Raw genomic sequence first — 27,531 nt, 5'->3', positions numbered from 1 at the left:
TATCACTTGCACAGTGCTCCTTGGGATGTTTAAAGCTTGGGAAATCTTTTTGTATCCAAATCCGGCTTTAAACTTCTCCACAACAGTATCTTGGACCTGCCTGGTGTGTTCCTTGTTCTTCATGATGCTCTCTGCGCTTTAAACTGACCTCTGAGACTATCACAGTGCAGGTGCATTTATATGGAGACTTGATTACACACAGGTGGATTCTATTTATCATCATTAGTCATTTAGGTCAACATTGGATCATTCAGAGATCCTCACTGAACTTCTGGAGAGAGTTTGCTGCACTGAAAGTAAAGGGGCTGAATAATTTTGTATGCCCAATTATTCAGTTTTTTATTTGTTAACAAAGTTTGAAATATCCAATAAATTTCGTTCCACTTCATGATTGTGTCCCACTTGTTGTTTATTCTTCATAAAAAATTACAGTTTTATATCTTTATGTTTGATTTATAGCGCATTTGATCAAAAAATCGCACATGTGATCAAATACCACCAAAAGAAAGCTCTGTTTGTGGGAAAAAAAGGACGTCAAATTAGTTTGGGTACAGCGTCGCACAACCGCGCAATTGTCCGTTAAAGTCACGCAGTGCCGAATCGCAAAATACCCCCTGGTCTTTTAGCAGCCAAATCCTCCAGGGCTTAAGAAGTTAAAGACCTTGTAAGTACAGAAAAATACATGATCTGCTAGAAATGCACTTAGCTATTAAAGTGGTATTAAATCCAAAAGCAAACCTTTATCATGTTGCAGCTTACTAAGTCTTAGATGTGATGGCTAATTCCTTTTTTTTTTTTTTTTTAATAGGACTTAATTCTCTTATTTTAATCTGGTGATCTGGCTATTAAGTCTGCTATTTTTCAAAAAAAAAAAAAAAAAACTGTTCTGCAGATGTAGTAGTTAGAGGATGAGACAAACCATTTACCTGACAGGGGTGCTTACAGTGATCAGCTTCTATTTATGTAAAACCTTTATCCCAAAAGGAAAAAAAAAAAACGGTTTGCTGTAACTGTTTGTAAAGTGTTAACTGGAGTTTGGCTGAAATGTGTTAGTATATCTAAATCTGCTAGTATGTATTCTCTTTCATCCAGAGTGGAGACACTATATTACAGGAGGTGTGCTACTGGACAGATCACATTTGAAAACAGAGTGTAAAAGCCTATAAAAAGAAAACGAATGCAGCCACTTAAACTACTCAACCACACCCACTCTTAAATCTCTACAACACAAAGACGAATCATTCTGGAAAATACCTGGGAGGGTTCTTGAAAGAAATCTGCAAAGGCCATAGAACTGCTTTCAATTTCTGAAAAGAATAATAATCTTTTTGATGCAGTTATATTTACCTTATATAGCAAGCAGGAGAAGTTACTTGTAAGGGTTTTTATATACATTAACCCAGATTTTAGGGCACTACATTTAGAATACCTATTTTTTTTTTTTTTTTGGGGGATGACAGATTATCACAGATAGATTATACATTAAAAAAGGATACACTTGATTTTCCACCAACTTCTGCTCTTTGCTAAAGTCAATCACAACAATCTTACAGTGTGGTATTTAACCATTTTTACCCATTTTCTTACTTATGTGTCACCGATAGATAACATTGCGGCCCATCTGCATATGTCTTCATAGTGTATACAAAACCAGAGGCGTAATCTTCACAGCCATAAACGAGTAAAAGAGTAACAAGGATGGAATCAAAGGTTAATTGTGACTATTAGCAGGAATAACGTCCATGTTCAGTCTCTTACCAGGAAGGATCCAGCTCAGTCCAACATTCCAAACACAGAGGGACCTGGGCGAGCTTGTATAACATGGGGCCCACCTTGGCCCTGATATTCCTGTTCTTAATGCCAATAGGATGTTCATCTCAAGGTACGTGTAACAGAAAATAGGAAGTATTGCTTTTGGCTAAGGAAGTACTATATAAATATATATATATATATATATATATATATCAAAATGTCAGTGCTTTGTTTTCTAAATGTAATGTATGGTATACTGCGTGGTAAGAGGAAATGTTTGATTAAAGGATTCGAATACTGATACAGAATACTGCTTGGGCACACAACAATCTAATGCATGTCATCACATTTGGCTCCATACTTCATTTCTGATGTATTCTTTTAAATATGTAATATACATATTACAGTATTGATACTGTAATATGTATAATTTAAGGAAATTTGTTTCTTCCTTTTTCTTTTTCTTTTTTTTTTTTTTGAGTGTTTTCTAAAATGTAATTAAAATGAATAAAAATTCTAATAAAAAAAAAACATGGAAATGATAAGAAAGCATTCCATTACATTTCTGTGCCACCAGAAAGAGTTTATAGCGAACCACAAAAGGCATTTGTGATTGTCTAAATCTATATTATAGCATATATTAGTACTACCTTACTTCTCTGAGAATACTTGATTTTTTTATTATTTTCTAATGTTCTCTACATGTCAGAGCAGAACTGTCAGACTATATATAGAGTATAAAGCTAAAAAGTCATTCTATCGTCTGCCTTAGCTAAGTACTAAAAAACAAATATTCAAAAACCTGTTATATAGTAAAAATGTTGTTGGTGTTGGGATTTCACGAAAGAAAAATGAATTTGTGATAATTGTGCTTTCTTTTAGCATGTAGTCCAAATGTCCTTCATTTGAAATCAAATCTCTCTGTCCCTCTTTTCTCTATATTTGTCCATTTATTTACCGATACAAACCCTTTATAAAATACGTCATTTTAAGAAACCAAAAGTGTTCAACTACAGTGAACCCTTCATACAACCTCTGTATTGCATTCGTTATTTGAAACCCTAGTATAAAGGAGAGTAAATATAAAAAAAAAAGTCATTGTGTGTATAATCAATCATATTTTACATATTAATAATTTGGGTCTGAGAAACCGGGACAGAACAGGGATGTGTCCTTTGCCAGCATACTTAGTACTAAAAGTAGTACTTTCTCATCTAAGAACAAATAAGAAATCAGAAAATCAGAACAGAGAGAAGAAAAGGAAGTGTGATGTTATAATTAATACATTCTGAGGCTCAGTACAGTTTCCTCTGCCATTACAATAAAAATAGGTCTGGCATTACCCTATGTTACACCAGTGTTGTATATAGTAATCTACAAATGCCTCTTGTTACATGTGGCTCTGCTCCTTGGGCAGAATTAGATCTCTTTCAGCATTTGAAGTCTGTCTAGATATTTTGGAGTTAGAAGTGTACTGTCACAGACACTATGATGAATAATAATGCCAAAATAAATGTGTTTCATTTTGTTTTATTACTTTATGGTTAAGTACACTATTTAAGTGGATCTCCTGGTGGATCTGTTTGCAAAATGAAACCAGAGAAATTCCCAGCTTAACTCACCAACCAGTCTGCTTACCAACCGAATTACCCTGTCTAACAGTATGCGTTAAAAACAGGGGTTAAAGCCTAGTACACACGCAACGATTATCGGCCGACCGGTCGTCCCTCTTTTGTCCAGAGTGGTGTTTTGTTGGTTGGAATGTGCCTAGACTGCACACAAATTTTCTCGCCCGACAAAATTCTACTTCAGAAGTGATGTCATGTGTTGGTTTGCTTTCTTTGTGTTCTTTCTTCTCTGAGCATGCCCAGTCTTGCTCATAAGATTTTCCCCTGTCGAAATCTGTACTGACTGCACGAAAATCAGCCGTGTTTTGACGGCAGATTTTTTCCGGCCGAAAAGTCGGAGTCGGTTGTCGGAAACATCGTACTAACAAGCCGAAAATCGGAGGATCGGTCGTCGGACAAAAATTCCCTGCCGATTTTCGACGCGTGTGTACGGGGCTTTAGTTAGCACACATTTGCGAATGCATGCGTAAGCTGCAAGGCCACTTCACGACACCCTGTATTACCTGCAGTCCTAACCCATCTAAATTTATTAGAGTCTCCATTCTAATAGATAGATGGGAGGGGGGGGCAGGTTGGCCTGGAGGTAGCCCAATCTTCCTTAAAGGTACAGGGGCACCCTGGACACCCAGCACATAGCACAATGGCAGCAGAGGTGTCCAGTGTGTCTCCTCACTAATATTACATCAGCACAGGGCCGGTGCAAGGATTTTTGACACCCTAGGCAAAACTTAATTTTGCTGCCCCCATTGGCTCCGCCCCTGACTCCACCCCTTTGTCAGTGTTAAATGGTTTTATTTAACCCTCTAACTGCTACATCTGCAAGGCGGCTTGTTCTTTTAAAAAACGATTGACTTACTAGCAGGATCAGTATGTGAAAACAAGAGCGAGAAAACCTAAAAGCAAGAAAGAAAAATAATGCAGTCACCCATCTAAGAACTAGTAAGCTGCAGTACAATAAATATTTTGCTTTGCTTTACCACTTTCCCACTGCCCGCCGCAGTTTTACTGCGGCAGGCTGGGTAGGCTACGCAAAACAACATAGCTCTATGTCAATCGCGCACGTGGTGCTGGGGGCAAGCATGCCCTGCTGTTGGCGCGCTCCCCTACTAGGCAGCAGGGATGCCAATCCATGGGACAGGCGGCCGCGAATGCCGATGGGCACCCGCAATCTTTCCCACTGAGAGAGAAGAATGGTCAGATGTTGTAAACACAGCTGACCGTTCTTTTCTCTGAAATGATCACAGAGCGCCTGTGATACTTCTATATAGGATCACATGTCTCTATGGTAATTTCAGAAGCCACGCCCCCCCCACAGTTAGAAACACTCCCCTAGGCTCACATTTAACCCTTTGATCACCCTGGGTTGACCCCTTCTCTGCCAGTGTCATTACAGTAACAGTACATATTTTTAGCACTGATTACTGTAGTAATGTCACGGGTCCCCCCAAAAGTGTCAAAAATGTCAGTTAGGGGTCCGATCTGTCCGCCACAATGTTGCAGTCCCGCTAAAAATCGCTGATCGCCGCCATTACTAGTAAAATAAATAAATAAAAATGACATAAATCTTTCCCCTAGTTTGTAGAACCGATAACTTTTGCGCAAACCAATCAAAATACGCTTATTGCGATTTTCTTTTACCAAAAATATGTAGCAGAAAACAAATTGGCCTAAAAGGATCAAAAATTTAGATTTTTACATTTTTTTTTCGGGAATGTTATATAGCAGAATGTGAAAAATATTGTTTTTTTTTTTCAGAATTGTCGCTCTTTTTGTGTATAGCACAAAAAAAAAAAAAAAAAAAAAAGGTGATCAAATACAAAGAAAGCTCTATTTGTGTATAGCACAAAAAAAAAAAAAAAAAAAAAAAAAATCGCAGAGGTGATCAAATACAAGGAAAGCTCTATTTGTGTATAGCACAAAAAAATCGCAGAGGTGATCAAATACAAGGAAAGCTCTATTTGTGGGAAAAAAAGGACATCAATTTTATTTTGGTACAGCGTCGCATGACTACGCAATTATCCGTTAAAATAATGCAGTGCCAAATCGCAAAATATGGCCTGGTCATTAAGGGGGCAAATCCTTCCTGTCCAGAAGTGGTTAATACCACTTTAAGTGCTGGTTCACACTTGTGCGATGCCAGACATTGCATGTTATTCACACCACATTGCTGCCCAGATCACATGCAATGTCTGTGTGATGTGATTTCAGCCATACAAACTGTAAGGCTGAAATCGCATTTGCACCAAAATGGTACAGGTCCCTATTTTTGGTCCACACTGGAACCGGATTGCAAGGATGTTCACACCTATGCGATCTGATTCCTGCACCATTTCACAGTTCGCAGTGCGATCTTTGAACCAATCTGGGGGGGGGGGGGGGTGTCATTAACCTTTGGGTCCCCAGCGATTCGCAGATCTCAGGGTGAACCATTGTGCAATTCTGGCGCGATGCGGGAACCGGCACTGAATCGCAGGGTTTCCCACATCGCACCAGTGTGAATCAGGACTAAGTGCCGGTTCACATTTGTGCGATGCGGGAACACTACGAATATGCAGCGTGATCCCGCATCAAATCCGCACCTCTGGCAGATCACACTGCCATATGCGATACGCAGGGGGTGTCAATTAAAAGTTAACACAACCCCCAGTTGCTTTCACATATCGCAGTGTGATCTGCAAGTTCGCACAGAATCGGATCGCACTAGTGTGAACCACCATGTGATCCGATTCTGCTGCGGATAAAAAAAAAGCCTCATGTGCGAGTTTAGTGCGAATGCGGTGCGAATTCAGCCATACAAAGTGTATGGCTGAAATTCGCACCCCACATGAGATCGCATGTAATTCGCAGCGCACTGCTCCTAAATTACATGCGATCTTTGTGATCGCACTAATGTGAACCGGGGCTTAATGGATAAAGTTAATAAAGTAATTCTGTTATACATCAATGTATAGGGAGATGATGGGAAGGAAGGAGTTTATTATTAACATTAACAGAAAGGGGTAAAGGTATTTCCAGTGCTGGCAAAGACAGAGAGAGATGGGTCAGGGAGAGAGAGGGGTGACAGGGAGAGAAGGGAGACAGGTGGGGGGGGGTTCAGCGAGACAGAGGGGGGGGAGTTCAGGGAGACAGGGGGGGGAGTTCAGGGAGACAGAGGGGGGGGGGGTTCAGGGAGACAGGGGGGGAGTTCAGGGAGACAGGGGGGGGGTTCAGGGAGACAGGGGGGGGGAGTTCAGGGAGACAGAGGGGGTGGAGAAGGGAGACAGAAGGGGGGGAGAAGGGAGACAGAGGGGGGAAAGGGAGCCAGGGGGGGAGAAGGGAGACAGAGGGGGGGAGAGAAGGGAGACAGAGGGGGGGAGAGAAGGGAGACAGAGGGGGGGGAGAAGGGAGACAGAGGGGGGGAGAGAAGGGAGACAGAGGGGGGGAGAGAAGGGAGACAGAGGGGGGAGAGAAGGGAGACAGAGGGGGGAGAAGGGAGTCAGGGGGGGGAGAAGGGAGACAGAGGGGGGGGAGGGAGACAGAGGGGGGGGAGAGAAGGGAGACAGAGCGGGGGAGAGAGGGGAGACAGAGGAGGGGGAGAGAAGGGAGACAGAAGGGGGAGAGAAGGAGGACAGAGGGGGGGGAGAAGGGAGACAGAGGGGGGAGAAGGGAGACAGAGGGGGCAGAGAAGGGAGACAGAGGGGGGAGAGAAGGGAGACAGAGGGGGGAGAGAAGGGAGACAGAGGGGGGAGAGAAGGGAGACAGAGGGGGGAGAGAAGGGAGACAGAGGGGGGGGAGAAGGGAGACAGAGGGGGGGGAGAGAAGGGAGACAGAGGGGGGAGAGAAGGGAGACAGAGGGGGGGAGAGAAGGGAGACAGAGGGGGGGGGGAGAAGGGAGACAGAGGGGGGAGAGAAGGGAAACAGAGGGGGGGGAGAAGGGAGACAGAGGGGGGAGAGAAGGGAGACAGGGAGAGAAGGGGGGGCAAAGTCTGGAGGGTCTGGTCAGTGAAAGTGTTACCTCATTTGGAATCCCTGGGCTCATTCAGCAGCTTTTCAGTGTGAGTGTCAGCTCGGCTTTTTTTTTTTAATCTTCCCGCCCACCTTCCTTCACAGACGGAGCTCAGCACACAGGAAGGGGAGGGGGGAGAAGAGATGTGTGAAGCCCAGGGCATGCTGCAGCCATGCTGGAGTGGAGCAGTGAGAGATACACAGACAGGTCACAGACTGTCACCTCTCTCTCTCTCACTGATGATCATAGAGGTGTGGCACCAGCCGCCTCTGTTCACTTCTCACACATCTCAGACTGTCAGGGACTCGGAGGGAGACCTGATGAGTCTTTGCAGAGCCGAACAGAGAGGAGAGGGACATACTAAGAGGGGGAAACCAACGGCCAGGCGCCGTAGGGGGAAACCAACGGCCAGGCGACTGCCTAACTTGCCTAGTGGTAGCGCCGGCCCTGCATCAGTAACAAACAGAATGGCCACTGTCCCCACCTATAACTGGCCTTCATAGCAAGGAGGACATGGAAGGGCAACACATGCAAGACAAAACCAGACTCTCATAAATTTGCAGGAGTTAGGACTGCGGGTATTACAGGGTGCCGGGAGGTGGCCTTGCAGCTTATGCATGCATTTGCAAATGTGTGCTAACTAAACCCCTGTTTTTAACACATAATGTTAGATGGGTTAATTTGGTTGGTAAGCAGACTGGTTGGTGAGTTGAGATGGGAATTTTTGTCTTGCATGCTTTGCCCTTCCATGTGCTCCTTGCTGTGAAGGCCAGTTATAGGTGGGGGCAGGGGCCATATTGTTTGTTACTGGTCGATCTGTTTGCCTGCTGTATTGAATCCTTTGTGTAACCTCCCATGCTTCTCCAGAAAAGGGGGGAAAGAGCTTCTAAGTTCTGAATGCTGGCCCTTCAATGTGAATCTTAATATGAACCATCTTTGTGAAGGGTGTAAGAGGAAAGAATGCCAGGAAGCTGACTGTTACTTTTAACAACGTAGGTTTTTTTAGGTACAATGCCACTATACAGTGGGTGAGATGCAGCATGGATGCACCTGGAGGTGTCTTCTTATCATAGTAAGTCAGGCTCTAAACAAATTTCCACTACATTTGCTTTAACCTTTCATTGTTAAACATTGTGACCGTCCTTCCATTTAGTAGCCCCAAAAGGCAATAAAAAGGTTTTTAAAAAGTTGTACTTTTATTGTATTTAGCTCCTGTCCTTCTGATTGTAAGGGTGGTTCCAATCTTCTTATTAGAGATTCTTCAGGATGCTGAATGAGAAATCAATGATCATGGATCTCATGTTTACTGATCTCCTTTCAGCTATAAAAATAGCCCCACTAGTGTCCAGTACTGATGACTTGCAGGTTCACTGTCAGGGCAGCATCAGGTGCTAGAGACTCCAAATTCTCAGTATCCCTTTGCAGCATATGAGGGATCAGTGGCCTGTTTAGATCCCTGATCTATAAAGTTGGCACGTAAGAGCCTATCAGCACCCTTGTAATAATAATTATGTTACATTAAAAAAATGTTTTAAAAAATATGAACTTTAAGGTCCTTGTTGCACTATACATATTATGTATCCCTTCACATTAGAGGATAAATAAAGTAATGAAGTGCTTTTCATGCCAAATGTTTTGTAGATTTGTTTTGCAGTGGATACACATATATAATGCACAAGTTATGCTTTGTTTAAGTGTTAGTGTTAATAAAGATTTTTATAATAAAATATATTATTTTGATAAACGTTTGCACTATTGTCACAGGGCATACAAAGTCAACACCACTGACTTTCAGTTCTGTAGGTTCTATGCTCCAATGTGCATACAAAATATATTCAAACTGGTTTAGTTATTTGAAAGGTAAAATGGGAAGCAGAGAATGGTTTAAATATAAACTCCAAGCAGGTTAAAAAAACACCATTTATTCAAGTTATGGGATCATTCAATTAGGAAAATGTTGCTTTCCCTATTCCAGGCAAAGGGACAAAAGTCTCATATGCTTACTCAGCTCCTGAACTATTTATACTCACCTTAGTGTGCTCTTCAATTGCTCCATTCCTCTGGGAGTCAGGCCATGTGTGAGCTCACCCCTCTCCTTCCCATGAACGTGTTCACGCTTGGTGATGCTAAGCACGCTCGGAAGGGGTAACCTGCTTCCCAATATCTGGAAGTACTGGTAATTCCAGGCAGTGCCAGCACAGCAAAGGAACATCGGGGGAACATGGGAAAGGTGGCAAAATCCCATTTAATGTAATGTATTTTATTTAAACAGCTGCTTAAAGTATTAGTCTGTCTTTATATGAGCCTCCAGTAATTCCCTGTTCAACACTGTCAGGGCATGTTATTAGTGCGCATCTGCTATGCCATTGTCCAGTGACCAGCTTGGGAAAGGCCCAGGTTGTGTTGTTCAACTGCCATACTGTCTGCAGGGAGAATACGGCAAAATGCTGGACCCCCTTCTGTCAGGGATGCCCGGCTTATAGGACAGGTTAAAAACTCGTTTGCAGGTACAACAGGTAATATATATTAGGGATGGGTCTGAATGTTCGAGTCGAACAAATGTGGCACTCGCCGATGTGCGCCCCATAATGCACTGCGCGATTGCAGTGCATTAAGTGCTTGTGATTGGCCAAAGCATGCAACTGACCTGTATGCTTCGACCAATCACAGCACAATGTCCTATCAGAGCCATGATTGGCCAAAGGCAGGGTGTCTTTAGCCAATCAGGGCTCAGGGGCTAAGTCCACGCCCCACACTATATAAGGCTGCTTACACGGCAGCTGTGTGTAGTGTGTTAGTGGAGATTAGGAGTGGAGATTAGGCAGGTGCTTTGTGGATTGTGCTTTAATATTTAATTAAGTCAGTGCAGTGTAGTATAGGGCAGTCAGTTTAGTGTAGTACTGTGCTGATTCTTGTGTGTAGGGCAGTCAGTGTAGTGTAATGCTGTGCTGATTCATCTTGTATGACACAATGTACTGCAGTGCAGTGTAGTGTAGGGCTGATTTTTGTATAACACAGTGTAGTGCTGTGCTGTGATTCTTGTGTAACACATTCTTGTGTAGTTGGGCCACTGAAGTGTTGGTGTTGGTGTTGGTGTATACAACATGTCTGTGTCACTCCACTAAACTATTTTTTTTTCATTGATTTTTATATTTTTTTGCCAGCATTAGGTTCTGTTGCTGCAATATTAGTACTCCCCCTTCCGTGTCGCAGGTGCTATTAGTTCTGCGTCAGCAGTGGGGTTTTTTTTGTTGCGCAGCAGCACTCATTTTATTTAGGGCAAAATTGCTGTCCCCCTTTTGTGTCGCAGATGCTATTCCTTCTGCGTCAGCAGTGGGTTTTGTTTTGTGGCGCAGCAGCACTAATTGTATTTAGGGCATAATTGCTGTCCCCCCTTTTGTGTTGCAGGCGCTATTCCTTCTGAGTCAGCGGTAGGTTTTTTTGTGGCTCAGCAGTACTAAATGTATTTAGGGCATAATTGCTGTCCTCCCCCTTTGTGTGGCAGGTGCTATTCCTTCTGTGTCAGTAGTAGGTTTCTTTTTGTGGCGAAGCAGCACTAATTATATTTAGGGCATAATTGCTGTCCTATGGGCTGCTTAATGATCCAAGGAAACTAATCAGGTACTAGTAAGAGTGCTAAAAGAAACCAAAAAGTGCTTCACTAGATTACTAAAATAAAATACTGCCGTCTTAAAACAGGAGGTACTTTCATGTAAAAAAAAAGTTGAGAGTCGCACTTCATCTTAAATTCTTCTTATTGTTTTATTCCATAAAAACCAAAATGTATGCATACATTCTGTCTCTACACAACATACCACACTCTCCAGACGTTTTTTTATCCCTAGGGGGCCTGTTCACAGGGATTACCGTAGAATGTATGCATCCACTTCGGTTTTCATGGAGTAAAACAATACAAAGAATTTAAGAAGGAGAGTGACTCTCAACTTTTCTTAACACTTTTGTGGAAGCGGAGATGGGCTATAATAGCCGGTTCTTCAACAGCTCTTGAACAATGAGTGGAAGTGGTTTGGAGCAGTGTTGTAGATTTAGGTATGTGTCTATTTATGAGGTACTTACATGTTATCCTGTAATAAGTCCGGAAAAACAAGTTGATAGAACAGTGCAAAGGTCGTGGCCATGAAACTAATTAGATCATATTTCTAAAGGGAAATATGCATATCTGATTCCCTTTCTATTTTCCAAATGCAGTAATAGAGTTTGGCAGCTAACAAGGATACTCATGTTGACAACGTCAGATCAGCAATCACTATAAATGAAGAGGTATAGTTTGTATATTGGCATAAATTAAATCTCTGCCGACATCACTAATGGCAAAACCCCATTATTAAGTTGGTCCAAAGGGAATAAAATCTTTCTAAATTGTTATCACTTAGCAAAGTCTTAATTTACAAAAAAGCAAGATGGACTAACTAGTCAGAGTATAATTGAGCCAGATACGCCAAACAAATGTTTCTCTTGATTCCACAAGGGATCAAAAGAAAAAAAAGTCTGAAAACACATTTCAGCTGGTCAAATAATCCCCCTTCATTAGCGTTTCAGCGGTGTCAGTGTGTAATGGACTGGAGTAAAGATCATGGACACATCAATTAAAGCCAGGAGTCCAGTAGGCTTTGTATTAAGCACTAAAGCCCTGATGAAGGGGGGTTGTCTGGACCCTTGAAATTCATTGGCGACCTTTTTCTTGTTGGCCATGGAATCAGAAAAATGCTTTTGGACTCTTAGAAACATTTGTCTGGCGGACCTTCTGACTCAATGGGTTCTTCAATTTGGGTGACCTCTACCTCTGGGGAGGGGCCTCTGTTTTGCGGGGAGCTTCCAGGCATTTGGGTGAGCTAAGGACTTCTATTTGTATTGGTTGGAGATTTATGTCCAGTGCCTAGCCCCTAACTCTCCTTGGATAACTAGCCAGTGTAACATTAAAGTGGATGTAAACCCTCACACATACCCAGTGAAGTGAACAGCCTCAGATGATACACAGAGATTTAAAAAATCTCCCTACATAAGTTGTGTTTGTATATCTGCTAACTTCAGCTTTCTACACAGTTTAGAAAGTGAACATTGCGTTAGAATTTTTTCTTCCTGTTCCCTCACTGGTTGTGGAGTTTTGGCATACACTGTGTCACAGCTGATTGGAGAAAATGCACCGCCCCTTCCTCCACATAGGCAGAGGAAGGAATAAACATGCAGAGCTGTGCTGCGAATAGACCAGCTTTCTGGTAATCTAAATCTATCTCCATGCACCCACCCTGACACAAATTTCTAGCTGCTTTTATCTCCTGTGTCGGAGAACTTATCAGAAGTTATAATGCTGGTTACAGAGGAACGGAGCAACATAAATACACGGGACTTAGGGCTTTGGAGAGAGATAAGTAAACACTACAGATATATGTGCCCAGGTCAAATTTCATGAACGGGGTTTACATCCACTTTATGAATAGGGGGGCAAGCAAAATAGTTAAAGCAACTACTTTTACTAGCCTACTTTTAATAACCCATCTGATGCTTACTCTTGAGAGCTCTATTAAAGCCTGATAGATCGTATTGGTCTTTTCTAGATATTAGACATTTTGTCTTTCTGCCAGAATTGATACTTGTTTACAATTAGAAACCAAATGTTCTTACAGTGTAAGCTGCAACAGGAGAATTTGCAAAAAGTAGTTTGGGCTCATCTTCAAAGGCTTTCACTCCACACAAGAATTTACACACTTTCAGCATGGTCTCTAGTGGTCAGGAGCTTGCTAGGGGTCTTTATGGCACCCATCTTGTGTCTTGCAAGTCCTCTGAACTACCACAGGCCACAAAAACACTCTGATTACAGCTGCTCTGTAGATCATTTTTTGATTTTGTGATATAAATGAATTAACACAAGTTAATGAGCTCATCTGGTATTAATTTTTTCCAGTTTCAGTGGCAATCTTAAAGGTAGCTAGTTAAAAGAACTTTTTTATTTTTATTATTTTCTAACTTGCACTAGAAAATGATAATGGCAGCTTTCCTTTTCTTCCCTTTACTGCACTTATGGAAAAAATGATACTTGACTATTGCGAAGGGTGTAATAAAATAAAGCCAAGGACTAATTAAACTGATAAGAATGTCACCAGCAGTAGCTGTCTCATTCTGTGTTGTTATCAGCCACTGCTTGGCTCTTGTTCTGATTTATACAGCCGTTACTAATAAGATGGTGCTATCATGCAAGAAAGTCGATAATTGAAAATATACATTCTAACCACAGTCTAGACTTACTGTTAAATCTCCTAACTTTATCCAGAAATGTCCCAGTTGAGCTTCGTTTTAGTCAAAGCCCAAGCTTTGGAATATAGAGTATAAGTTTACTTTGAGATCTGAGATTCTCAATACACAGTGCCCATTAAAGTGTGGAACATCTACTGCTGGTGGCACACTTTCTCAGTTCGAGCCACACATGACAGGCCTTAGGCTGACCATACATGTTCAATTTTCTTGTACAATTTTCTGTTAGATTTACCAAAATGAGGCCAAAACTAAACAACACTTTCAATTGTATCCAATTAGGCAGGCCTCTGTACTACATAGTGGAAGGTAAATCTAAAGAAAATTGTACAAGAAAATTGTATAATGTATAGCCAGCCTTAGAGACTAAAAACACATTTAAGAGAGTTAACGCAAAGATCTGAAAGAGTAAGGTTCACTGTGTGATTGTTTAAAAAAAAGTTGAGCCACTTGACTGGATCATGTTCCCATGTGCTTTATAGCGTTAAGTTAAAGGTAAAAGCCCTTAAACCACTCCTGATCATTATTATGTTATTTTGGCACTCTGTTCTCCACAGAACAGTACTCAGGTGCAAGCACCATGCCCAGATATTGAAAATAATGTAGAGCTGACTGGGACCGGCTGAGGTTCGATTCATCTATGACTTGGCTAACACCAGCCCGTCTGATTTCTTACATGTGATTACTGCCGGCAGCTATATCCGCTAGCAGGAAACATTGTGTTCTCCCGGAAAGGAAGGCTCCCGAGTCCCTCCTGCTGGCAGAACACAATAGCCCTGCTGGAGGGGTTCCCCCATCAACACTAACTATGTTATTAGGGGAATCAAGCGATTTAATCCTTGCACCCATGGTGGAACTGAAACTGAGAGTGGTATTTTTTATACCTACTCTTCCACTCTCATGTACTGAAATATATTATCTACAAACGTACTTGTATATATCACTTTTTAGGTCAACCCCACATCTGTATTAGAATCATAGGTTAGTTTCCCATAATGCTCTGCATTGTTTAGCTTTCTATGAATGTCTGCCATTAGGTCTTCCTCCTGAACTAACAAGGTTACTTATATATACTTTTTTTTTTAAACCTGAAAGGCAATGTCATAATGTGCTAGTATGCATCGCATACTAGCACATTGTGTGAAACCTACCTGAAAATGAAACCTTCCAGCAGCGTGCTGTCACTGCTGAAGGCGCTTCCATCTTTACCCAGTCTTCCTTCCAGTTCCATGGACTCCGGCTGTGTGAGTGGCCTAAGGCGCGATGATGTCACTCCTGCGCATGTGCACAGGAGCCGTCGTTTAGGGCACAGGACTCTGAAGGAATGCCATGGGTATGCCGTTCCTTCGGAGCGCATGTGTCGGTGACATCACCGGCTGCATGTACATTAAATCTCTTCTAAACGGTGCATGTTTAGGAGATATTTACAGCACCTATAGTTAAGCCTTATAAAAGGCTTACCTATAGGTAAAATTTATGCATGGGCGTTTACTCCCACATTGGGTGTATTAACCACTTGCCGACTGCCGCACGACTATTTACGTCGGCAGTCAGCCCCTCACAGGCAGAGCGACGTAGGGCTACGTCGCTAGCCTGTAAGGGTTTTGGGAGCGAGCGCCGGATGCGCGCTCCCGCTCGGTCACGGACGTCCCAGTCACGCCTCGGTCACGGACGTCACGGATGTCCACCGGGCACTCGCGATCATCCGTGACAGCGGGAGAAAGGCAGGCGGCTATTGTAAACAAAGCCGCCTGTCAGTCTCCCCTGTGTAAGAATGGTGATCAAACGGTTCTACTATGTAGGACCATTGATCACTGTTCTTACACATCAAGCCACAGCCAATCACAGTTAGAAACACGCTCCTAGGACACACTTAACCCCTCCCTCTCCAATACAGTTAACTCCTTCACTGCCAGTGTCATTTTTACAGTAACAGTGCATATGTATAGCACTGATTACTGTAGTAATGTCACTGGTAACCCCAAAAGTGTCAAAAATGTCAGCCAAGGGTCCGATCTGTCCGCCCCAATGTCGCAGTCCCGCAAAAAAAAAATTGCAGATCGCCGCCATTACGCGTTAAAAAAAAACAAGAAAATGACAAAAATCTTTCCCTTTGTTAGTAAACGCAATAACTTTTGCGCAAACCAATCAAAATACGCTTTTTTACAAACATATGGTAAAAAAAAAAAAAATTGGCCTAAAATGTTAAAAAATTTAGATTTTTACAATTTTTTTGGGGGGAATTTCATATAAAAAAATGTGAAAAATATTGTTATTTCTGCAAAATTGACGCTCTTTTTTTTAATTATAGCGCATGATCAAAAAATCGCACAGGTGATCAAATACCACCAAAAGAAAGCTCTGTTTGTGGGAAAAAAAGGACGCCAAATTCGTTTAGGTACAGCGTCGCACGACCGTACAATTATCCGTTAAAGTCACGCAGTGCCGAATCGCAAAATAGGCCCTGGTCAGGAAGGGGGTAAAATCTTCCGGGGCTTAAGTGGTTAACATTAAGTGTGTTTAGCGTTTTTTTTTTTTTACTCTTTTATTTTGGCCTAGTGGTCCAACCAATAACAACCTTCTTATCTAAAGTTGGCAATTTTCAGAGTGAATTTTGGCTGATGAACCCCCCGCCCCCAATGTGGCCACATAAAACTCTGCAAAAAAAAAGGAGTGGGCGAAAATTCCTCTATCCCTATATTGTCATAGTTATGTCATTTTCTGTAACACAACACGTATATACGTATATCCACCAATCAAAACCTAAAGTGCCAGAGTAAAAAAGAAATCTCAGGAAAAGTCTGTGTTTCAGTTTCTGTTATAACTCTGTGCAAAGGATCCTTTACCCACTCTTCGGAACCACACTCACCCTTTTCTTGGTGGAGCTTTCAAGCCCTCTTTTTTCCAAGACAATAGGGGAAAAACCTCTGATACTCTCCAAAGTCAGTATTCTGCATATAGTTATTCTGGCACACATTTCAACAGATAGGGAAAACTGAATCCACATACTGTAATCCAGCTTGATATGATTTATTAGACAAAATAAATGTAGCCAGTTTACTCACATTAAAATGTTCACTACAATCTGTGCACATAGAAAGACAGCTTTCTGAAGATACAGTTCTCTCCTGGCTAGTTGGGCCATCTTACTTGTGTGCCTACATCAATAGGATCTGCCCTGTGTGTTACATAGTGCACCTTCAATGTAAGCAAGCTGGTTTAAAAAGACAAAAGGTTCCTTTTACTTTTTTCTAAAAACATGAAACCCATTGGAAAATTAATTTAATCATAATAAGACAATAACAAAAATGAGTAAAATACCAGTAAAACAAATCTATTTGGACTTATACGAGTAAGGGAAAATGGAATAAAATAACATAAAAGATCAATTAAATTCCTTTAAAGTTTCTTCAACCAACACTACAAATATAAATAATTATTTTTTCCCTATAAATAATTATGTTTCAAACTGAAACTAACAAGTAGAGAATAAATAGGGATAGGGCTCATGCACACTGCAGCTCAAAAAAAAGCTGCTTTTACAGGCATTAAGCTTTTATTTCAGCTTGAAGAAACTTGTACCTATTTGGGCTCTTTTGTGCATTTAATTGAGCTTCTTTGAGCTCCTTTAAACTTCTTTGAGCTTTTTTGAGCATAAGCATTTATTTTCACAAACCCTTTCCTCCCTTTTCCTATTTTTGTGTGTGTTTTCAAGCTCCTTTGAGCTTTTTCATGCTTTTTTATGCTCTTTTGCACTTTTTGTGTGTTTTTGGGCACTTAGGCATCTTTTCTGCCTGTAAGAGCATATGTCTGTAAACTCCTGAAAAAGCTATAGTGTGCATGGACACATTGACTAACATGGAGGGGAGGTTCCAGGCAGATAAAAATAAGTGCTCAAAAAAGCGCAAAACCTGTAGGAGCCGCTTCTTTGAGCTTTTTTGAGCTTCAGTGTGCATGAGCCCTAACTATGTAATGCAAGTGCCTGCCTGGTTGCATACATATTGAAAGTATTTAGGTTGCACGTCATATTATGTGGTTTTGGTAAATCTAAAGGACAATTATACAAGGAGGTTGTATAATGTATGGCCAGCATAATGCTTGAAACTTTCCACAACTTAAAAATCCTTTAAATCATATGCCAGTTAGGGTTGCAAACACCTCCCTTTAAATACCGATCTATGCAGAAGTCTGCAGAGACCTGAGATCATCAATGAGTAGTGACCGACATCTCTATGACTATGAGCACCAGTAGGCCTTAACACACATCTCTAGTCAACTAATCCTTGGGGAACTAGCCACATTGGATTTTGTTTAGGATGATAAGTATTATTTTCCTTAAAATAATCCAGCTCTGGGAATGTCTTTCTAATTCTTGGCCCCTTCTACATAAACAGGCATGCTTGGTTGATCCAAATATGAAAAAGCTTGAGTGATTAGAATATGCCTGCTCTATACTGCAATCCCTGCACTACAGGGGGAAAAAGCAATCAGATGCGCTGCTCATGTGCTAACAAGAAGCATTCTAATAGGAGGAGAGAGCACAGTCACAGAGAACTATGCTCCTATGTCTGCCTCTTCTCCTTGCACTGTCAAGTCACAGGCTTGGGAAGATAGGTGTTGGAACCCTATCAGTATAGGAATTAGGGTGGCACCTGGACAAAAATTTCAGATTCGTGGCTGGAATCTTTTCCACACCAAAGGACATGGTCAGTGTCAGGAAAGTCTGCAAAGGAATATGGTGAAACAAACAGCTGTTTTTGCAGAGCAGAAAAGTTTTGATGAAAAGGTGTTTCTGAGGCCCCAAAGCACATGGGCAACATATGTTATGCTAATTCAATTAGGAACATAAATATACGTGGACAATCAATTCCTGGTATGGTGCTTTAATCTCCAGTCAGAACCTAGTCACAGACTTGGGGAGGGACAAGACTTGTATGTATTATTTAACAGCAACAAAGATAAATCAGGTCTTCTGCTCTACCAGTAATAGCTGTGCTATGTGTCAATGTGTCAGTACAGTGTAATCTCAGGGCTAAATGGACCGAAATATGAGCCTTTAGGCAGGTAAAATAGACGTATTTCATTGTTGTATTTACCTGTTTGCTAGGAGTTCAGAATTAAGTCAGCTTCACATCTATGTGTTTCAGTAACCCATGTCCTGCTACACATATCAATGCAGGTTATGCACTGTGTGTGTGCTGCAATGGCAAAAACAGCAAAAACAGTGCAGTACGATTTTAGGTCCATTGTGGTATGTTGAGAGTTCATTCAAATGAACTGACTGCCCTAGCAAAATGTGGGGTAGATTTACTAAAACTGGAGCACTCATAATCTGGTGCAAGTTGTGCATGGTAGCAAATAAGCTTCTAACTTCAGCTTGTTCAATTAACCTCCCTAGCAGTATGATTCTTTCGGTTTTTATTTGCTGAAAGCGGTACCATTATTTTGCATGTAATTCTTAAGAACGAGCAGCCCAAACCAACTATTTACATATGATTTTTTTTTTTACTGTGCGTTATTCTTTATAACATCTAGGGTATGATAAAGTTTGAAACACAAAATCATAAATTATATTATAATAAACAACTATAAATAACTATAAATAAGTTAAAATATGTATATATATATATATATATATATACTGTATATATACATGTATACATTTATATACACGTATATATATATATATATATATATATATATAGAATATTTGAGGATTCCCCTTGGGGTGGGACTTTGAAGGTCACTCGAAAAATATACAAAAAATTGTATTGAATATATATTGGTTTTATTACAAAAATAGTAAAAAGTAAACATACACAAATGACATTGAAAACTAGTAAAATTATTGGCAAAACTGATATTGGTATGAAGGTGTACAAATCACTCAACCAATTATTCCAAGCAAGATCCGACGTTTCAAGTTGAGAACCTCTTCTTCAGGGAATTTTTGGGAATAATTTTATCTGTAAGTATTGAAGGAATATATCAAAGCAAACAAGCAGTTGTTGATAATATAGAATATAATAACAAAATATTAATATGAACATGTTTTTTGAGTATAGGCATACACTCATTATAGAACAACATTGTAAGTAAAAAAATCATTGTATACACTTACATGGTTGAAGGACGCATGAACACCACAGTTGTTTTGCCATAGATTAAAAACATGGAACATTAGCAACACCCACAGAGATCATCGTCAGCCTTGTCTATGAAAGGAAGGTTTGGTACTTGGAGTAGGTCCAAGAAGGGATATAGCATATGATAGTAGAGAGTGTGCAGACCAGAGGGGGCCCAAATTGCTCCAACTGGAGTCCAAATTGGCCCAACCAAGGGGGCGGGGGTCAGTCACAGTAATGCTGTAGGTAGCAAGGAAATACAATGAATAAAAAATAAAAAATAAAAATAAAATACAAAAGTGTTTGTTTTATCTGGGTGCAATGTACAGAGAGTACAATGACGCGACAAAACCAAAAATATGCACGTATATACAAATACTACATATATATAAGGCAATAGCCTGATAGATGTGCGTCTAATGAATGCACATGTAGCATCTTACTAGGATCAGGCATGGTTGATAACACTGCTACAAAAAAAGGAGCTAGTGCATAGAGTAAATTGGAGCCTATGCTCTAGCAATTTTATGACTATGAGAGATAGCCAGTGAAACTGGATATGTAAAGATGAAAATATAGTCATGACATAGGCTAAATGTGCATATTTATATATGAGGAAAGGTAGGTAAATCCCTTTAAAATAATGAGAACTGACCTTAAGACAGCAGACTCCAAGGCAAACTTCCTCCCAGCAGTGGATGTACACAGTACTCCATGCTGGGAGTGGTGCCTATATAGGAGCGCAGTCCGATGAGAGCAATCAAGCTGATTGCATCTCCGCCCCCTGGTGGCCCTGGGCTCCCTGAGCGGCGCTCGCCAGACCCGCCCATAACCACGCCCCGATGACCACAGGAAGTGTGTCACCGGAACGAAAGGCCAGAGGCGTAGCCGGCGGGCGTCTCCCACCGGCACGGGATGTGACGTCGCCGAAGCGCACGAATGCGTGCAGCGGCGTGTCCCGGAAGTGGAGAGGACATCCGGAGATGTCAGCAGGGAAGGTCCCCACCGCCAGGAATCTCTGGGTCCTGTATAACAGACCCGGACCCCGTGCCGGGTTGGAGCAAAGGGTCCCCGAGGATGCACGAACATATCTATATGAAAAATGTCAAACAAACAGATGCATGTACTATGTATAATACATGCAAGTATTGGAAACAAAGATGCCTACATGTTGTCACCATAATAACACCAACTATTATGATCTTGGGCTATTTTGTGCTGTAGTGGTGCCATTTGGCCACTTGTTGATAGGTAGCCATGCATACATTCAGCTACTCTAGTGACCAAAAAGGATATATATAACACATACAAGTATCAAGGCTGAATCAAAGAGGCTGTAGGTGGTGTCAGTTCCATGTCCTTTTACAAAATATTTCAAATAATAAATCCATTGCATTGCATAGACAGAAAAGTGTGGGTAGTCAGGTGAATATACAGAGTATCCAGGCAGCTTGGTAGGGAGAGCGTACTGTGTGAGGAACTCTGGGAGGAGGAAGATGTCATCTCTCCATACCTCCAGAGGCAAACCCCTCCAAAAAGGGTCTAAACGACACCATATCGTTGAGGCCTGGGGGTTCCGTTGCCCTTAGAAGATGGATCCATCTCAGCTCCATTTGGAGGAGGCGCTTATTCCAATCGCCTCCTCTGGGGCTGGGATGGATCCGGTCAAGGGCCAAAAACTTAATCTTGGGGAATTTGCCCCCATGTGCACTGGACACATGGCGGCCCAAAGGCAAATCGGGGTCACGTTTACGCATACTTCTGATATGCTTGTACATGCGTTTCCAAAATTCTAATTTAGTTTTACCAACATAAAAACAATTACATTCGCAAATCAAAAGGTATACGATGCCGATAGTCCTACAATTCACAAAGTGCTTGGCCTTAAATCTCTGGCCATTGGGGAGGATAGGATTCTGCATGGTATGCATGTAACTACAGTAGTGGCATGCCCCACATGAAAAAGTACCTTTGTACTTGCATGGATCGAAGGTAGACTGGCTTTTTAGTTCACTACGCACCAGTTTGTCCTTCAAAGCTGGTGCCCGTTTGTATGTAATTGATGGTTTATGAGGTATGTGTGGGCTTAGAACTGGATCTAAGGCCAAAATATGCCAATATTTTTCAATAATTTCCCTTAAGTCCTGATGTTGCTGAGAGAAAGTGGTAATGATCCTCAGGGTATTGTCATTTTCACGGACTCTAGGGACAAGAAGTGAGTCTCTGTCACTTAACAATGCCTTCTTGTATGCAGATTTTAGCAACGTGCGAGAGTAGCCTCTCGCAAGCAATCTATCCCTCAACCCAGTGGCTGCTGTTTTAAAAGTATCTACGTTAGTACAATTACGATGTAGACGCAGATATTGGCTCGTCGGAATTGAGCGAATAAGCGGTTGAGGGTGAAAGCTCGTGGCGTGGAGGATGGTGTTCCCAGCAGTGGGCTTACGAAAAAGTCCACTGCGGAGAACACCATCCCCATCACAGAAGACCTCAACGTCCAAAAAAGTTATCCTAGTGGCATCGGCATGCATCGTGAATTTTAGATTAAATTCATTGCGATTTAGTCTCTCCATGCATCTGTTAAGCAGCTCTCTAGGTCCATCCCAAATCACAAAAACATCATCAATATATCGCATCCATATGCGGATGCAGTCAGTGTATATCGTGAGATCTTCATCTGCCAAAATTGTTTTCTCCCACTCCCCCAGGTACAAATTGGCGTAGGATGGGGCACAACATGTGCCCATCGCTACGCCTTGTACCTGGAGGAAGTGGGAGCCCTGAAATGAAAACACGTTGTGTGTTAAGATGAATTCCAACATAGACAGCATAAACTCCCCATATGTGTCCAGGCCCATACTGGTGGCGATCGTGTGGCGTACAGCTGCGACCCCCCTAGAGTGGGGGATCGAGCTGTACAATGCCTCAACATCGATCGCCACCAGAAGACACCCAGGAGGTAGGGTGAGATCACTGATCTTTTGTAGAAAATGTATAGTGTCACGTATGTGAGATGGAAGTTTAACAACAAAAGGTTTCAAAAATTTATCAAGGACTTTACTTGCGCTGTCTGTAATAGACCCGCACCCAGAGATGATGGGCCTCCCTGGGGGGTCCCCAAGGTCCTTGTGGACCTTGGGGAGGGCATAGAAAGTTGGAACCACTGGAAAAGTTGGGCGAATGTACTCCCAAGTGTCTTTGGTGATAACGTTATGCAAATAAGCTGTGTCTACTAACTTATAGAATGCAGTATTGTATTTGGTTATGATATCATTGGTAATAGGTCTATACCATTCACGGTTCCATAATATTTTTTGACACATGTGGATGTACTGTACATCGTCCATTAAGACGATGTTGCCCCCTTTATCCGATGGCTTAATTATAATTGATTGGTTTTTAGCAAGGGAGTTTATAGCTTGACGTTGTTGGAACGTAATGTTAGATGCATGTGAAGACTTAATTCTGAATTAAGTCTTCACATGCATCTAACATTACGTTCCAACAACGTCAAGCTATAAACTCCCTTGCTAAAAACCAATCAATTATAATTAAGCCATCGGATAAAGGGGGCAACATCGTCTTAATGGACGATGTACAGTACATCCACATGTGTCAAAAAATATTATGGAACCGTGAATGGTATAGACCTATTACCAATGATATCATAACCAAATACAATACTGCATTCTATAAGTTAGTAGACACAGCTTATTTGCATAACGTTATCACCAAAGACACTTGGGAGTACATTCGCCCATCTTTTCCGGTGGTTCCAACTTTCTATGCCCTCCCCAAGGTCCACAAGGACCTTGGGGACCCCCCAGGGAGGCCCATCATCTCTGGGTGCGGGTCTATTACAGACAGCGCAAGTAAAGTCCTTGATAAATTTTTGAAACCTTTTGTTGTTAAACTTCCATCTCACATACGTGACACTATACATTTTCTACAAAAGATCAGTGATCTCACCCTACCTCCTGGGTGTCTTCTGGTGGCGATCGATGTTGAGGCATTGTACAGCTCGATCCCCCACTCTAGGGGGGTCGCAGCTGTACGCCACACGATCGCCACCAGTATGGGCCTGGACGCATATGGGGAGTTTATGCTGTCTATGTTGGAATTCATCTTAACACACAACGTGTTTTCATTTCAGGGCTCCCACTTCCTCCAGGTACAAGGCGTAGCGATGGGCACATGTTGTGCCCCATCCTACGCCAATTTGTACCTGGGGGAGTGGGAGAAAACAATTTTGGCAGATGAAGATCTCACGATATACACTGACTGCATCCGCATATGGATGCGATATATTGATGATGTTTTTGTGATTTGGGATGGACCTAGAGAGCTGCTTAACAGATGCATGGAGAGACTAAATCGCAATGAATTTAATCTAAAATTCACGATGCATGCCGATGCCACTAGGATAACTTTTTTGGACGTTGAGGTCTTCTGTGATGGGGATGGTGTTCTCCGCAGTGGACTTTTTCGTAAGCCCACTGCTGGGAACACCATCCTCCACGCCACGAGCTTTCACCCTCAACCGCTTATTCGCTCAATTCCGACGAGCCAATATCTGCGTCTACGTCGTAATTGTACTAACGTAGATACTTTTAAAAAAGCAGCCACTGGGTTGAGGGATAGATTGCTTGCGAGAGGCTACTCTCGCAAGTTGCTAAAATCTGCATACAAGAAGGCATTGTTAAGTGACAGAGACTCACTTCTTGTCCCTAGAGTCTGTGAAAATGACAATACCCTGAGGATCATTACCACTTTCTCTCAGCAACATCAGGACTTAAGGAAAATTATTGAAAAATATTGGCATATTTTGGCCTTAGATCCAGTTCTAAGCCCACACATACCTCATAAACCATCAATTACATACAAACGGGCACCAGCTTTGAAGGACAAACTGGTGCGTAGTGAACTAAAAAGCCAGTCTACCTTCGATCCATGCAAGTACAAAGGTACTTTTTCATGTGGGGCATGCCACTACTGTAGTTACATGCATACCATGCAGAATCCTATCCTCCCCAATGGCCAGAGATTAAAGGCCAAGCACTTTGTGAATTGTAGGACTATCGGCATCGTATACCTTTTGATTTGCGAATGTAATTGTTTTTATGTTGGTAAAACTAAATTAGAATTTTGGAAACGCATGTACAAGCATATCAGAAGTATGCGTAAACGTGACCCCGATTTGCCTTTAGGCCGCCATGTGTCCAGTGCACATGGGGGCAAATTCCCCAAGATTAAGTTTTTGGCCCTTGACCGGATCCATCCCAGCCCCAGAGGAGGCGATTGGAATAAGCGCCTCCTCCAAATGGAGCTGAGACGGATCCATCTTCTAAGGGCAATGGAACCCCCAGGCCTCAACGATATGGTGTCGTTTAGACCCTTTTTGGAGGGGTTTGCCTCTGGAGGTATGGAGAGATGACATCTTCCTCCTCCCAGAGTTCCTCACACAGTAAGCTCTCCCTACCAAGCTGCCTGGATACTCTGTATATTCACCTGACTACCCACACTTTTCTGTCTATGCAATGCAATGGATTTATTATTTGAAATATTTTGTAAAAGGACATGGAACTGACACCACCTACAGCCTCTTTGATTCAGCCTTGATACTTATATGTGTTATATATATCCTTTTTGGTCACTAGAGTAGCTGAATGTATGCATGGCTACCTATCAACAAGTGGCCAAATGGCACCACTATAGCACAAAATAGCCCAAGATCATAATAGTTGGTGTTATTATGGTGACAACATGTAGGCATCTTTGTTTCCAATACTTGCATGTATTATACATAGTACATGCATCTGTTTGTTTGACATTTTTCATATAGATATGTTCGTGCATCCTCGGGGACCCTTTGCTCCAACCCGGCACGGGGTCCGGGTCTGTTATACAGGACCCAGAGATTCCTGGCGGTGGGGACCTTCCCTGCTGACATCTCCGGATGTCCTCTCCACTTCCGGGACACGCCGCTGCACGCATTCGTGCGCTTCGGCGACGTCACATCCCGTGCCGGTGGGAGACGCCCGCCGGCTACGCCTCTGGCCTTTCGTTCCGGTGACACACTTCCTGTGGTCATCGGGGCGTGGTTATGGGCGGGTCTGGCGAGCGCCGCTCAGGGAGCCCAGGGCCACCAGGGGGCGGAGATGCAATCAGCTTGATTGCTCTCATCGGACTGCGCTCCTATATAGGCACCACTCCCAGCATGGAGTACTGTGTACATCCACTGCTGGGAGGAAGTTTGCCTTGGAGTCTGCTGTCTTAAGGTCAGTTCTCATTATTTTAAAGGGATTTACCTACCTTTCCTCATATATAAATATGCACATTTAGCCTATGTCATGACTATATTTTCATCTTTACATATCCAGTTTCACTGGCTATCTCTCATAGTCATAAAATTGCTAGAGCGTAGGCTCCAATTTACTCTATGCACTAGCTCCTTTTTTTGTAGCAGTGTTATCAACCATGCCTGATCCTAGTAAGATGCTACATGTGCATTCATTAGACGCACATCTATCAGGCTATTGCCTTATATATATGTAGTATTTGTATATACGTGCATATTTTTGGTTTTGTCGCGTCATTGTACTCTCTGTACATTGCACCCAGATAAAACAAACACTTTTGTATTTTATTTTTATTTTTTATTTTTTATTCATTGTATTTCCTTGCTATCTACAGCATTACTGTGACTGACCCCCGCCCCCTTGGTTGGGCCAATTTGGACTCCAGCTGGAGCAATTTGGGCCCCCTCTGGTCTGCACACTCTCTACTATCATATGCTATATCCCTTCTTGGACCTACTCCAAGTACCAAACCTTCCTTTCATAGACAAGGCTGACGATGATCTCTGTGGGTGTTGCTAATGTTCCATGTTTTTAATCTATGGCAAAACAACTGTGGTGTTCATGCGTCCTTCAACCATGTAAGTGTATACAATGATTTTTTACACTTACAATGTTGTTCTATAATGAGTGTATGCCTATACTCAAAAAACATGTTCATATTAATATTTTGTTATTATATTCTATATTATCAACAACTGCTTGTTTGCTTTGATATATTCCTTCAATACTTACAGATAAAATTATTCGCAAAAAATCCCTGAAGAAGAGGTTCTCACCTTGAAACGTCGGATCTTGCTTGGAATAATTGGTTGAGTGATTTGTACACCTTCATACCAATATCAGTTTTGCCAATAATTTTACTAGTTTTCAATGTCATTTGTGTATGTTTACTTTTTACTATTTTTGTAATAAAACCAATATATATTCAATACAATTTTTTGTATATTTTTCGAGTGACCTTCAAAGTCCCACCCCAAGGGGAATCCTCAAATATGCTTCTCATATCGGGATGTGGCACTCATATTTAGGAACACAGTGAGAGCACACCCCCATTATATATATATATATATATATATATATATATATATATATATATAGTACAGTAAAACTGCAGGAAAGGGCACTGGGGGGCAAACTAATGTGAATTTATTTTATTTTGTAATGTATCAGTGTGTTTGTGTGTTTTACTGTTTGAATTTGCCGCCGATTCCACCCCCCTGCGAGCGGCACGTAGCGGGAGACGGAAGCCGGGGCACAGAGCATCGGGCGGAAGATCCAGCCGCCGCACACTGCCAGGATACATAGCTGGATCCCGGGGACAAGGTGAGTACCCTCTCTTCCAGGATCCAGCGATCTCCCTAGTGGTACCCCGATTGTGGCTCGGGGTTACCGCTAATGGCTCTGAAATTTCA

General features: G+C 42.0%; 1 protein-coding gene across 1 annotated transcript in view; it reads left to right on the top strand.

The window, feature by feature from the left end:
* Nucleotides 1-1,765: 1,765 nt before the first annotated feature.
* The window catches only part of CDHR5 (cadherin related family member 5), a 159,372-nt gene continuing 133,606 nt past the window's right edge, over nt 1,766-27,531 (top strand). Inside the window, exon 1 of the mRNA XM_082270999.1 lies at nt 1,766-1,882. Within this exon, the coding sequence (XP_082127125.1) occupies nt 1,822-1,882 (61 nt within the window). The 5' untranslated portion in view covers nt 1,766-1,821. The remainder of the gene's footprint in view (nt 1,883-27,531) is intronic.

The sequence above is a fragment of the Pelophylax lessonae genome, assembly GCF_965119305.1.
Source record: "Pelophylax lessonae genome assembly, chromosome: 10".
Lineage (NCBI taxonomy): Eukaryota > Metazoa > Chordata > Amphibia > Anura > Ranidae > Pelophylax > Pelophylax lessonae.
The sequence above is the reverse complement of the archived record's forward strand: the minus strand, read 5'-3'. Positions and strand labels throughout refer to the sequence as shown.